This window comes from Tupaia chinensis, unplaced genomic scaffold, assembly GCF_000334495.1.
Source record: "Tupaia chinensis unplaced genomic scaffold, TupChi_1.0 Scaffold149383_1, whole genome shotgun sequence".
Taxonomy (NCBI): domain Eukaryota; kingdom Metazoa; phylum Chordata; class Mammalia; order Scandentia; family Tupaiidae; genus Tupaia; species Tupaia belangeri.
In genome coordinates, this window is record NW_006209227.1 from 3,346,338 (window position 1) to 3,360,407 (window position 14,070).

Below are 14,070 nucleotides of genomic sequence, written 5' to 3' on the forward strand. Positions count from 1 at the left end.
CGCTCTTCCTGGTGGAATGATCCAGAAGGCTCTGCAGGGCACAGGCATTCCAATTGGCCTGGCAGAGGGCCGAGGGTCTTGCTGGGCTGCTTGCTTCCCGAACATCAGCCCATTGGTCCGTCTTGGCCATAGGAGAGCGAACTGCTGCGTTTCAAAGCCTTTGTCCTCTTTGGGAAGCTGGCAAAGGTGGTCGGGATTTCCAAGAAACATTTCTTCAGAGGGGAAGTGAAGAAAGCCTGGATCCCCCTCATGCTGCACTGTCAGGATCCCTGCTCCCACGCAGCCCAAGTAAGACGTGCCCCAAGCCCCGGACCTGCTGTCCCAGAAGGGAGATGTCCTTCAGCTTCTCACGTCTCCCAGCCTCCCTCGGTCTTGGTCTCCCTTGGTCTTTTCTGAGAGTCCTGAGGCCGCAGTCTGCTGGGCTGGGAGGGGACCATTCACAAGGACCCACAAAGCCAGCCTACTCAGGAGCACCAGCGCGGCCTCCTCTGTCTAGTTCCCTTGGATTCTGTAACTTGTGGGTCACACCGGGTATTAACATTAGGTCTCAGTCCTATTTAGAATGTACCTTTCGACTCCCTCCCTGCTCCCGGTGCTGGGTCCATGGGGGTCATGGTCTGGACTCTGTCCTCTCCAAGGCCCAGCTCCTCCTGGCTTTAGGGTGAGAGGAAGGAGGCTGAGCACCCATGTCTCCTCACCTAGCTGCCCTTGGGCAAGCACGGTGGGCTGGGGTTGCACGTGTAGGGCCCTCTGACCAGGCCTGCACTCTCCATGTGCCGGGACCCTGACCTCCTCCGTGCCTCCTGGGCTGCCTGCACAGACTGGGGGTTTGAGGGGTGGGGAAGAGGCCGAGAATGCGAGGCTCTCTCTTCTCTCAGTAAGCCTCGGGGTGGGGATGGGGTGGTCTTGGTGGCACTGACAGGGAGATGAGGGCATCTCGAAACACTCCCCAGATCCAGGCTTTGCTCTTGTCCTCCTGTGTTCTGGCTCTGCTGTGGGGGCCCTGGTGGCCCTGGCATGAAGGCCACCACTTGGAGACCCCTTTCCTGCTACTCCTGTCACCCCTTCAGCTCACACTGCTCTTCACTTTTTAGCACTGACAGGCCTGTGGGTGCTGCTTCAGGGAGGAGCTGCTGGAGCACCCGCAAGGGATGACCGAGAGAGTGTCACGAAGGGGCTTCCGAGAATGGGCAGGATGAGGGAGACAACGGGGGTGCTATTCCACCCACTTCTCTTCCTGCCCACCCCCATGTCCTGGAAGCCAGAGGTCAGGGGCACCTGCTTGCAACTGTGCTGGGAGGTGGGAGGGAGGCGGAAGCTGGTGGCAGTGGGACCTGCAAGGAGAGAGCTTGTCCCAGCCCTGCCTGCTTGGGCCTGGCTCCTGACTCCTGATCTCCTGGAGGCACTGACTGAGGGTGAGTGGGGCTGCATCTGTCCCACAGGGGCTTCTGTAAATGCTCACGGCCTCAGCAAGCTGGCAGAGGCTCTTAGCCCAGGGGCCTCCTGGGAGCCAACCAGCCTCGCCCTTCCTGGGCTGCTTGAAGCCTCTTGCCAGGGCCACCCTGGCTGGTCAGGCAGAGCCCCTGGACCTTGCCCACCTGATGGCTCTGTGTCCTGTGTCCTGGCCCCCCCCCAGGCCTGCACTACCACCATGTTTCAGTGTGTGCACTTCTGGGGCTGGAAGTCCCTGGAGAGCCCCGCGGGCCGAAGTGACACCAGTGCTGACGACGAGATGACCGTGTTCCAGACGAAGATGTGCTCCGTGCTGGTGAGAAAGCTGAAGGGGGCTGGACCATCCGGTGGCCATGTGCTGGCTTGGAGCTCTGGGTCCACCTGCAACGGACTCCCCGTGACCCGTGAGCACCTTCTGGGCAATGCTGAGACCAGCGCTGTTCAACAGGAGCAGACGGCGAGCCATGCCAGCCTTAGTGTTTTCTAGTAGCCATCTTCAGAAAGTGGGAAGTGGGAAACAAATGATTGTTCTCAGTTTGCAGTGGGGTATGTGTTCTTGTCAGGGAGACAGAGGAAGTGAGAAAGTACCCCCTGGGGGGATAGTCATGTCACGATCCCTTCTCCTCCATTCCTCTCCTGGGATTTCAAGCATGCATGCACAGATGCCCGGTGTTTTCCAAACTGCTAGGTCTGGGATTCGAACCGTGCAGTCGGCCATGTGTGTGCGATCCAGCTGCTTTAACCACCATGCCACCTGGCTGGCCCAAAACAAATTTCAGTAATAGATTTTGTCTAATGAATATAACCAAAACATGATCATTCAGCATGTAGTAAATATAGAAATTACTATAGTGATATTTCATGTTTTTGTAGAACCTTTAGAAGCTAGGCGGAAGCCCTTTGTGCTGGATTCAGACCAGCCACAGCTCAAGTGCCAGGACCACTGTGGCCAGGGGCTACTGTAGTGGGCAGCCGAGGTCCTGGACAAATGGCACAGCCCCTCTAGAGTCAGGCAGTGTGACAGCGGCTGGAGACCCTTCACTCGCCAGCTGCTCATCTGCTGTGTGATGCTGGAGGGCACCTGCCCTCTCTGGGCAGCCCGTCTCAATTGTGGGAGGCGCCCAGACAGATGGGAACACTCTGTGACTAGCCCATCTCCAAGGTTTCAGCTCCAAGGCTCTGTGTGTCACCAATTTTTTTGCAGACTCAGAAAAAGCCTGCAGTTCTCTACAGCTTCTTGTTGGAAACCATGAGCTACATTAAAAATAACCTGTCAAGGATCAGGATTGCTGCCTGCAACTTGGCAGGTAAGCAGACAGACATCTGCTTCAGGACAGCAGGACAGACCTTGAAGGCCATCTGGTCAACCAGGCATGGTGGGAGCGAGATGGGGACATGGGCAGTGGAGTTGGGCCCAGAGCTCAGGTCTAGCTTCCACGCTGTAGCCACTCCCCCACCACACTCCGACCTGCGGGACTTGGAAGTGGGCGCCTCCCCTGCCCACTGTGGTCCCATGGAATCTTTGCTCAGTGTCTTTGTGAGGGAAAATCAAGTCTCCTGGAGGGAGGGTGGCAGGATGCATGCCTGCCGACTCGACCCTCGGGCAGTGAGCACTTCTTGAACTCTCGTTTTAGGAATCATCATGAAGCAGATGTCTGCACATTATCTGGGAAAGCTGGACTTCCTGGCATTACGCAATTGTAAGTCGTGGAGACTCAGCAGTACTCTGAGCCCAGGGCTCCCGTACACTCACTCGGGGAGCTTCGTGGAACTGCTCCTGGGGGGGTCAGAAGATCCTTTGTTGTTTTGGTGGGAAGAAGGGTTTGTAACCAGTGCAGAGAGGCACACTGGGGTGAGATCTGGTAGGAGGCGTCCATCTCGTTCCCGGGGCTGTTCTCTGGCTCCTGATACCTTGTCGATCTGCACAGCAACCAGGTATGTGGGTGATCGTTCTGTCCTGGTTAGTGGCTGCTGAAGTCCCAGAGCTGGGACGGATGTGAGAACACAGCTCCGCGCAGGAGGTCCCGAGCCCCCCACCCCTGCCCACCTGCCGTTGGCACATGCAAAGTGTGGGCCCGCCGGGGAGGGCCCGACTCCTCTCTTTGCCTGCTCAGCTCTGCAGGAGCTACAGCTGGACTCGGATCCCGGTGTCAGGAGGGCGGCCCTGGAGACTCTCAGAGTCTTGGACAGCTGTAGTCAGCACCGGCTCACCGCTTTACCCGACGGGGCGCCCTAGGAGGCCAGGTGCACGCTGCAGCCCAGCAGGGAGAGCGCGCTCATGCCGTTTGTAAAGAAATGTAATAATCAGTATCGTTTTCCTCCTCCCACTGGAATAAAGCTCTATTGACACTTAGAGTGTGGACACCTGACTCTAAGGGGGGCACTCTGGAACCAAGACAATGGGCAAAGGGCAATTTGGCTCTCACGGCCATTTTACTCCTGCCCTTCCAGAGCCTGCCAGGCAGCCCCTTGGCCCAGAGGCTCTAAGACCACCTGTGCCTTCACTTGCATTTCGGGTCCACACCTGGGACGGTGTGCCTTCTACTGGGCACTGTCGGGCAGAGGGGTGGCCCATCTATCATCCCGATTCTTCCCCCAGGGGCCCAATTCTTTCTTCTCTCTTTTCTTTTCTTTTCTTTTCTTTTTTTTTTTTTTAAAGAGATTTTTACCTTAGAGACTGTGTGCTCACAGAGAGGCAGAGACAGTAAGAGGGAAAGTGAGAAATCGCCCCTTGCGGGGGATGGCCATGACACAATCCCTTCCCCATTTTCTTGGGATCTTAGGCACACATGCACATGAGCCCAGCATGAGTTTCAAGCCACCAGGTCTGGGACTCAAACCGTGGTGGGCCACGTGGGAGACCAGTGATGTAACCGCTATGCCATCTGCTGGCCCTAGGAGCCCAATTCTTACAAAGTTGGATGTCCACCCAGCTGAGCAAGCCACACATCAGAAATAGCAGGGCTACAGCCAAGGTTTTGGAGTGGGGGAGGAGGTCCATCAGCCTGGAGGCAACCCAGGAAGGCCTCATGAAAGAGATAACATTTCTTTTTCTTTTCTTTTTTTTTTTAATACTGGAGGGCATGTACTCACGAGAACTGTGTGTGTGTGAGAGAGTCCCCAGTGGGACATGGTCGTGCCACAATCCCTGCTCCATTTCTCCATCCTGTTGGGAGTTTGGGCACATACACACACACACACAGTATTTTTTTTTTTTTTCCCCAAGCAACCAAGGCTGACATTTGAACCACGCGCATGACTGGCCATGTGGGCTTTGGCTCCTTTAACTACCACGCTATGAGGCCTGCCTAGGAAGGGCCTCACCCTCACCCTCGCCCTCACCTTTCCCATCAAGGCTTGTTACCAAAGCAGTTTGCACTGCTAGAACTGGTGCTGAGGGGCCTGGAGCAGAATTTGGCTGAGGGCGAAGAAGAAATTGGAAAAAATGTTCAGGAAACACGGAGCGGGTAAAGGGGAGACAGGTAAGGACATTTCCTATACTCAGGCCATCAACAGAATCATCTCGTCACGTCAGATCGATGGCCTAGTGGTTAAGGTGGCTGGATCCTACATGGCTGACCACATGGTTCAAGTCCCAGACTCAGAGGCTGGAGAAACATACTGGGTGTGTGTGCACATGTGCCCCACATCCCAACAGGAGGGAGAGTCGGAGAAGGGATCGTGGTGTGACCATCTCCCATGGAGGGAGGGCACTTCCTCCCTCTCCTGTCTCTCTGGAGCATGCACGTGCTCTCCAGTGAATCATCTCATTGTCCCGGGACTTCTAAACTGTCCCACTATAGCTGCTGAGGGCAGTCACAAATTGGGGCCCCACTGAGAGAGTGGCTGACCAGTCTAATGACTCAGTCTCATGCCAAAGGCTTCTCTAGAATGGTGGTTTCCAAACTGTTTTATGGCTTCCATGGAAAAAAATACGGAAGCTCTTTTCCGCCTAGTGGTGGCGTGTTTGCTAAGAAAGCTTGAGCCCCAGGGTATGGTCAGAAATGGACATGCCACTCAGCACACGCACTGGGGCAGCTGCATTTCGGCAGTTCATCTCCTGTCTGTACAGAGAACATTCCCAGAGGGGTCACACATCTGAGTGAAAGGCAAATTTCAAGACAGTGTAATATTTGTGATCCTGAGAGCAGAGTAGGTTTTCTTTAACAGCAGAAGCCAGGAAGAAGAAAGGATTCTATCTATGTTAAAATGCGATTTCTGTGTAACAAAATACCATAAAGCTAAATGACAAGTCATTGATGGGAGAAGTGCCGCTGCAAGAGACCACACAGGGCTTGGCCCCTCAATCTGTCACGTGAGGCCCTTTGTGAGCCACTAGAACTGGCAGGACTGTGGGATCGATCTCCGTTGTGTGAGCCACCCCCCCAGTCTCTGAACTTTGCTTTGGCAGCCGGAGCTGACCCAGGCACACAGGTAAAGTGGCTTGGCACCAAGTATTTCATTAGAGTGACTACAATACAGCTCTAGTGACAGTCACGAGCCATCATGGCTGCCCTGTGGCTGCAGGAGCATTTGGGGAGCCTTACAGGACTGTTTACATAGAACTTTCTCATCTAAAATCATTTAGTTGCAAGTTACCTCTTACAGGCGAATATTCATCTCGACTTGCAGTCTCCTAATACGAGATTTCTGTCAAAGATCACTGTACCCAGGGCTTAAATTTAGATTTCATAAGCAAATGGTATTCTCTAGTGAAACAGGAAATGCAAGGGAGGATTTTCTGGACATTGCTAAATCTAAAAAAGGAAACACAAGAAAAGAAGGCCTACAGTGGATAGCATTAAAATTTCAAATTGAGCAACTTTATTCATGTAATCTTTATACCAGCACCTGAGTCAACGCTAACGGAGCCAGTGTCATTGAAATTTGCTTTCAGATAAGTCCACGAAGTTCTCACATTTTCTTGTTAATTAAAAAAGGAGGCCCCCTCACTCCCCTGGAAAAATAGACAGCAAAGGGGAAGAGACTACGCTACAAAAGAACCTGGCGATAGGTTTTCAGCTCTAGTTTTTCTAACAAAAATCATTTTTCTTGGCCAGCCCTGTAGCTTAGTGATTAAGGAGAAGTGACCATAGTTTAAAATCTTCGTCCTGGTGGCTTTGGAAATGCAGTGTGTGTGTGTGTGTGTGTGTGTGTGTGTGTTTCTGTGTATGGACAGGATGCAAAAATGGAGAAGAAATTGAAGCAGGACCACGCCCCATTGGGTGGTGCTTTCTCCTTTTCCCTCTTTCCGTGTCTCCCTGGTGAATGCGCACACCCTCTGGCGACTGAAAAAAAAGAAAAAAATCACTTCTCTCTTCAGTCTTGAAATATATATTCTTCTTTTCTCTAGGAAAAAAGACAAAGAAAATGATTTCAGTAAAATTCCACTAGAACTCCTTATGTCAGCCACGAAATGATTGAAATTACTTTCTATTTATTCCATTGCATATATAAATATCCCTAATCTGAAAACCTGAAATGCTCGAAAATCTAGAAGAAACTTTTGAGCACTGACAGGATGCCTCAGTGGAAAATTCCACACTCAGCCTCACGGGACAAGTCGCAGTCAAAATGTTCGAATATCAAATATCGTCTGAAATGACCTTCAGGCTCTGTATAGAGGGTGTAAGTGGGACAGGAGCCAATTCTGTGCTTAGTCTTAGGTTCATCCCTGAGATGTCCCAAACATTCCAAAATCCAACAGAAATTCCAAACACTTATGGTCCTGAGTATTTCAGATAAGAGATGCTATGTGTCCGACACAGAAGATGCTGCTACGTTAAATAAATATCTTAAGAAATGTTAAAGGGGAAAAAAGAAGGGACGGCAACACCCACGCAGGGAGCTTACCCTGGTGATAAGGCCACAGCTTCGCAGTTGGTACGATTTGGGAGCTGTAGGACTGAAGCTGTTTCCTTATTTATAAAGTAGGAGACAGAAGTGTCTCTATCCAAAGGGCTCGCAGGGGGATTTTAAGTAAGAAACAGGTTAAGAACAGGTGCGCATGGCTTGGCACCAAAAAGCACTCAGATGTGCCACCCCCAGGGACCAAGACGTTGCTCAAAATACGTGACCTAGCACTGTGGCCAAGGGAAGGCCCTTTAGGCTGAGCAAGTGGGGAAGGGAGGACAGACTTTGCACCCGACACCAAGGAGGCAGGAGCCACCTGGGGAAAGGGCAGATGCCCAGGCCGAGGAGGGACGGGCAGGAGAGCGACTGGGAACTGCAGGACTGAGGGGCCCAGAGTCGCCAGTGGCTGGGGAGGTGGGAGCGAGTCAAGGGAACCAGGTGGGGAAGGCACGGAGATCACTGGCAGAGCTGAGGTCAGGCCTGGAGGCAGCCCTGGCCCCTCACATGTGAGTCTACACTGCCGGCTCTCTGCGGACCAACTCCTACTCTGTTTCTACTGGGAAAGCTGCAGGTAGACAGAGTCGTTACGTTCAGATCAGTTTCTTCCTACGACACCTGCTTTCCGAGTGTAAGACGAAGAGACGGGCAATGAGTTAGACAAGCACAGCAAGGGAGGGTATTTAGGAAACAACCCTAAGTGCATTCCAGCGGAACACGTGCAAATTGGACATACTCCAGAATATTCCTCTGAGAGCATTTTCAGCCCCACCTTGATGCATCTCAGATATGAACATGTTCTTGATAAAAACATGGAAGAAGGAAAAGAATTTGGGAGAAGGCCTAAAAAACGAGCACTCATGTAAGAATCCTGTCGGGATTCACCAAGGTGGCACTCTGGCCGTGCCCATGCAAAGCCTCTATCCACAGCGCACTCAGAGAACGCTCAGACACCAGGCAGTCACGCACCTCCTGCTCCTCCGGGCCGGGCCCTGCAGGGCTGGCCTCCGATCCTGGTCTGTGGCTGGTTCTGCTCATCCCATCTGAGGAATGCCAGGCTCCAACCTGGAGCCCACACACCTGGGGGTCTGATAGCCTGCATCTTTTGGCAAGGGATGGATGGTCCCTCCTGGTGGCGTAAGCAGTGTGCGGCAACAGATGAACACCTACTGCAGTAGGGCGTGCTGGACTTTTTAAGAGCCACTGGGGTGACAGTGGTGCCTTCTGCAAACCCTGGGAGCGAGAGCCTGGAGCAACTCTTCCTGAGGAAGCTTCTGTCTGACGCCGACCCTCTGCACTTGCCTCACCAGGAGACACTGGGCTGCACACGGGCGCCTTCGTGCGCTGAGGCGATTTCTGGCAATACTTTTGATGAAGCTTGTCAAATTTTTCTTTAATTTCATCATAACGATTCCTTCCACAGACTAGAGGTTCTATCCCTGGTGCTGGAATAGCTCTGGGCGATCCTGATTTTCTAATTATTCCAGAACTGTCTCCTTGAAAAACGTCAGCTGTCTGCTGAGAGCACCCTGGGCTCTGAGTGGAGTCAGTCTTTGAAAGTGATGAAGACGACACGCCCCCTGGCAGCCATCTACCCACCTCGAGAGGTTGTGTGCCCAGATTTTCACAAGTCTCATTTAGCCTTTCTGCCTTTGCGTTACTGAAAGGTAAACTCAGCCTGCAAGTTTTAGAGCTCCGGGGGCCAGTCGGGCCCGCAGGACCACCTTTGTACAAATCCAGGGCCCAGGAGTCCAGGCCAGCCGGATGGGGCCGTTTCTTGGGACTTAGGCAATATTCCTGATGAAGTTTATCAAATCTGAGTCTGATTTCCCTGTAACGACTCTCTGGATGGCTCTGTAGTATTCCTGGTCTGGAGACAATCTTTACAGGCGAAATTAACCATTTTAACGACCGCAGTCCATTTTCCCAGTCAAGATTTTGCATTATTGTGTTGGAGCCTAAATAAGCTGATGAAGAATACTTCCTGGGCATCACCTGAAGCTCCCTCCCACTTGAATCTAACTTAGGGGTTTGGGGTTTGTGGGCTTCAGGAAGAGCTTTGGCTAATATCATATGGCAAGAGACACCCTGCAAGTTCTTGCAATCTCCTGACGCTCCCATCTCTGCCCCAGACTCAGTACACTTCCAGTGGAGGAGTGTCTCCCTGGAACTCCTGTGAGGACGCCTGCTGTCCTTGCAGTACGTCCTGTCCATCCTGCTCTTGCACCTGAGCCTCCTCCTGGGCTTCCAGGTCCGGATGGACGTCTTGGTGGAGATGATGCCCGCTGGCTTCAAGCTCAGCAGCCGGCTCATGGAGTGCAGCATCCCCTCGTACAAGTCGCTGATCGTCACGTTGCAAATGTCTTCGGTCTCACAGCACTGGCTGCTGAAGAAGCTGCTAGTACTGGTCCCTTGTAACGAGAAGCTGTCATCTGTAGGTAACATGGCCATGTCTGTCGAGCAAGGATGTGGAGGATCCCATTCTCTGGGCGGTGAGGCTGGCTTTGTTGGGCGATCAAAACCATTGTTCCCAGAGACAATGCAGCAGTATTCTGAGAAAAAGCCACAGAGGAAAGGTGTGTTACCATTCAGAGCCACCCTGGATGAGGAGCGTGGAGCTTTAGACGGGCCCACGACCAGTTCTTAAACAACACAAAAACAGAAATAAGAAGACCACAATATTTAGGAACGGATTTATCCTGGGGATTCTCTTTAGGTTCTAAAGTGAGATTTACATGTCTAACCTACCTCTCCAGAGTCTTCCTTACCCTCGGTGGGCCTTTTCCAAAGGTCACTGGAAACCCTGTGTACCTGAAGGGTGAGTGCAGGACGGGGTGGGGCTCCCGACACACACACCTCTTCAAAGGGCTTTGATGTTTGTGTCTTGCTAAATATTTTATGTATTTTAAAAAATAAAATGAATCCAATAAGGATGGGGAAAAGCTTTAGGGAAAGCTAAAAACACACAGAATCAAACAAACTTGTGTGTCACGACCGGTAACTGACAGGGAAAAAAAATCCAGTAACTCTGAACGCATGCTCTGACACTCCTTTAGTGTCTAAGGATAAAAACAAACTGCTAGCAATCTGACACTTTATTTGGTAGATTGTTAAGAAGAGTGGGAACAGGGGCCACCATTCTGGGGTCATTTGTGTTGTGCTGGAGGAGACCATGACAACCAGGAGGGAGAAGAGACAAATATGGATCGGAGGTCAGAGATGAGGGGGTTCTCAAAGACTGATGGAGATGGGTCAAAGGCCAGAGTCAGCCTGAGAGGGCCTCCTACAGTTGGAATCTGGGGTTACTCAGGCTTCAAATTGAATATACATGGATTATAGTGTGAATCAAAAAGGAAAAAGGCTGAGTTCCTATTGGTTCAAAAAATGTAAAATAGAAGGGGGAACTGAAGGTGAGACAGCTCTCTGTGCAGCATGCTAACTGGGGTGGGATGAAGATGGCAGAGCCGGAAAAGGTCTGGGCGATCACCGCTGGACACCCAAATTGCAGGTGAGAGGGTGTTGGGGGAAGGGCTCTCCCTGATCTCAAAGGATCAGCCACAGGTGGCTCAGAGGCAGAAGACCTGGCTGCAGTGAGAAACGGGGTGGGTCCCACCTTCGCTGAAAGACCAGGCTCAGAAGTCACCAACAAAGGAACACACTGATGGGATGTCCAGCAAGACACAAGGTCCCCATGTAGCATCTTTGCTAAAAATGTCTAACTTGTGGGAACTGGACGCCCATGTAGTTTACTGCAGTTCGAGTCCCGGACCCGGTGGCTTAAACTCACGCCAGGCGTGGGTGTGTGCATGCCCATCCTGGGAGAATGGAGAAGGGATCATGGCACGGCCATCCCCCAGGGGGGTGATTTTTTGCTGTCTCTCTGTCTCTCTCTGTCCTTCTGGCGAGTGCACATGCCCTATGGCAAAAACCTCTCAAAAAAAAAAAAAAAAAAAAAAAAAAAGAAAAAAAAAAAAAAAAAAAAAAAAAAAAAAGGAAAAAATTTAAAAAATAATAATAATAAAAAGGTTAACTAGAATCCAGACACCAATCACGAAGATGCAATCAGACAAGTCCTAGTGAGGGCCATTCTGTTCAAGTGCCGGCCTGGACCATTCAGGAAAGATGACCTCGACGGCAACAGGAGGGCCAGGAAGGTGCTTTGCACCAAGGGAGATACATGCAACGGGGGGATGCCCCAGGGGTCCCGACCTGGCTCAGCTGACAGCAAGGGCTGTGGGGCCCTGCAGCACGGCTGTCCGTGCAAAACTCCTGGCGTGTGCTAAGCTGACTGCAGTCGTGGAGGACAACATTGCTCTCGGGATCCACGGGAAAGAAGCATTTAGGCAAAACCGATACACACAGGCTGTGCGTGCTTGTGCCTGCGGCTGGCAGGGGATAAGCAAACGGGGCACAGTGCTGATCGTGAGCCACAGGGGAGGCTGGTCCGTGTCTCCCACTGCCCAGCAAAACAAATGGTGGTGTGCCCGGGGTGCGGGGGACTGAGTTGGAGGGACGTGCATGGTTCATGCAACGTTTCTGCATCGCTCACCGGGGGCAGGTGTGGCGGGTGAAGCCAACAAAGGGTCCAGGGACAGGCACGTGTCCTCTCCGTCTTCCTCATGCTGAAATCCAAGCCAATAATTACAATGTTGTCAGCAGGACCTGGGAGCCGCCCAGTCACCACTGGCCAGCCAGAACTCCCTCCCCTGGGAGGGCCGGTGGCTTTCCTTTGCCCACTGTCACAATCCAATGACAAGAAACCCAAGGGCCAGGTGGAAAGAGGGAAAAGACCCAACCGTGGGGTGAAAGGCTGTTGGGGGGAAGGCTCCCTCCATCTCAAGATCAGCCGCGGGGGATTCGGCGGCAGAAGGCCCGGTCTCCGCGACATCACAGCCAAGACACCACCACTGGCTGCTTAGGGTAAGGCGAATGGGTGTGAGAGCATCCACAGACACGGTGGTCCTTGGGCGCAGGCTCTCCCAGGTCAGCAGCACCGAAGGATTTACTTTCCTCTGCGGGTCTGCTGACCTGTTTGAGAGACGGCTGCCCTATGTCCTGCTGTGTACAAAATTTGGTATTAAAATGCCCTTTTATTTAATAGATCTAGAAAGAACTCAGAAAACCAAAGAGCCGCTTCCTTGTGGGACCTTTACCTTCAGCCTTTTTGCTCGGCAGGCACAGCTCCAACAGGTGGCTGTAGAGGGACAGATGGCGTCCACCGTGGGAGCAGGGGCAGCGAGGCCGCTCACTCTCACCACCCGGGTAGCCAGCACAAACTCCCTGCAGCCCCATCATGCCTCGCCCTAGTCTGACCTCGGAGCAGGTGGAGCAGGCCGGGTTGAGGGCTGGCGGCCCTGTGTAGCTGCCGAGCCCAGCCCTGGTACCCTGGTGACCCCGGGAAGGCCAGCGCTAATGCTACCCTAATTATAGCTGAGAATCTTGCCCAGGGGCCGGGGTGCCCTCGGGGGCACATTGTGCTAGGCGCCCGCCTCCACCATCTCCCTCACGGCACTGCCCTGCGCACCCGAGTGCTTATTTAAGAGGATCGAGAGTAGCTCATGTGCATTAAATGGTTTGCAAATTAATGACTTGAAAGCTTCTTGATGATAGGCTATTGAGGGAACAAACAAAAAATATGACTACCTCAACACGTCTTTAGTTTAGGATTCAATTATATACAGCTATACACTGGCAAGTCAGCAGGTGGCATGGTGGTTAAGGTGCTGGATCCCAAATGGCCAACCCCGTGGTCCAAGTCCTGGACCTGGTGGCTTGAAAAGCATGCTGGGTACATATCTGTGTGCCCTGAATCCCGAGAGAAGGGACTGTGAGGCATGGCCATCCCCCAGGGAGTGATCTCTCTCTCTCTCTGCCTCTCTCCAGCAAGCATGTGCACCCTATGGCAAAAATCTAAAAACCCAGACCAAGCCTATATGCTGAGAAACGTTACCTGAGGACATGGTCTGTCCTGCAGCAGCACATCCACCTGGGTTAAGTACTTCCTTCTTAATTCATTTTCCAAAGGACTTTGAGGCACTGCAGGCTGATCACAAAGAAAAGTCGATATTCTTACATGCTTTTGGGTGCAGTCGGGACAGCCTGGCAAACTCATCAACATATCAATCTTTAAATAAAGTGTGAGATGTCACTTTTTCACCCTCTGTTGTTTACACACATGGTCCAAACCTTCTGAACAATCCCGACCCAGTCCTGACGTTAAGGGATTTGTCAGCGTTAACAATCCCAAAGAAAGAAAGACAACCCCCCGCCCTCCACAAAACAAAAACACCCCTTCACCAAAACCCCACCAAACCTGGAGGGGTTTGTGGCTGCACTGCTGGAGCAGAGCTGCCTCAGGACCTCAGGGAAGAAGTCAGACCCAAGGGCTGGCAGCTGCCAAAACCATCCTCAGAGCAGCCTGCCAGAGGGGCAGTGCTGCCGCCCAGGTGATCCTCACCAGCTGAGGCTGTGCCCTGACTCCTGGGCCCTGACCCTGACCACTTACTGCTAAGACCCCAGCAACCGGATCCTCCTGGTAGATTGCGACGCCGATGTCCCTGCTGGATTCTGAAAATAAGAAAAGACATCTCCATCCGAAGTTTTAGGAAAACTGGTAATTTCCTCTCCCCCATGTTCTATACACAGGAAACACCCCCACTGTTCCAGGAGTGCTCCCCGAGGAAGAGCACAGCCGCTACCAAGGGAGAGACACAGAACGGTAGCTGCCCCCATGGGGGCTTTTTTTTTTTTTTTTTTGTAGAGTTTTTT

The 14,070-nt window shown here is 52.4% G+C and overlaps 2 protein-coding genes across 5 annotated transcripts in view; one reads left to right on the top strand and one right to left on the bottom strand.

Annotated features, from left to right (window-relative positions):
* MROH2A (maestro heat like repeat family member 2A) overlaps positions 1-3,805 on the top strand; it is a 72,921-nt gene extending 69,116 nt beyond the window's left edge. For all 4 annotated transcript variants that reach the window (XM_006171159.2, XM_006171162.2, XM_006171161.2 and 1 more), the window contains exons 38-42: positions 133-288; positions 1,637-1,768; positions 2,657-2,759; positions 3,087-3,152; positions 3,567-3,805. In XM_006171159.2, the coding sequence (XP_006171221.1) occupies positions 133-288; positions 1,637-1,768; positions 2,657-2,759; positions 3,087-3,152; positions 3,567-3,688 (579 nt within the window). In that variant the 3' untranslated portion in view covers positions 3,689-3,805. The remainder of the gene's footprint in view (positions 1-132; positions 289-1,636; positions 1,769-2,656; positions 2,760-3,086; positions 3,153-3,566) is intronic.
* Positions 3,806-6,762: 2,957 nt separating this feature from the next.
* The window catches only part of HJURP (Holliday junction recognition protein), a 14,946-nt gene continuing 7,638 nt past the window's right edge, over positions 6,763-14,070 (bottom strand). Inside the window, exons 5-9 of the mRNA XM_014585246.2 lie at positions 13,808-13,869; positions 13,253-13,345; positions 11,852-11,924; positions 8,272-9,854; positions 6,763-6,801 (exon numbers count right to left, since the gene is read on the bottom strand). Coding sequence (XP_014440732.1) covers positions 6,772-6,801; positions 8,272-9,854; positions 11,852-11,924; positions 13,253-13,345; positions 13,808-13,869 — 1,841 coding nt within the window. The 3' untranslated portion in view covers positions 6,763-6,771. The remainder of the gene's footprint in view (positions 6,802-8,271; positions 9,855-11,851; positions 11,925-13,252; positions 13,346-13,807; positions 13,870-14,070) is intronic.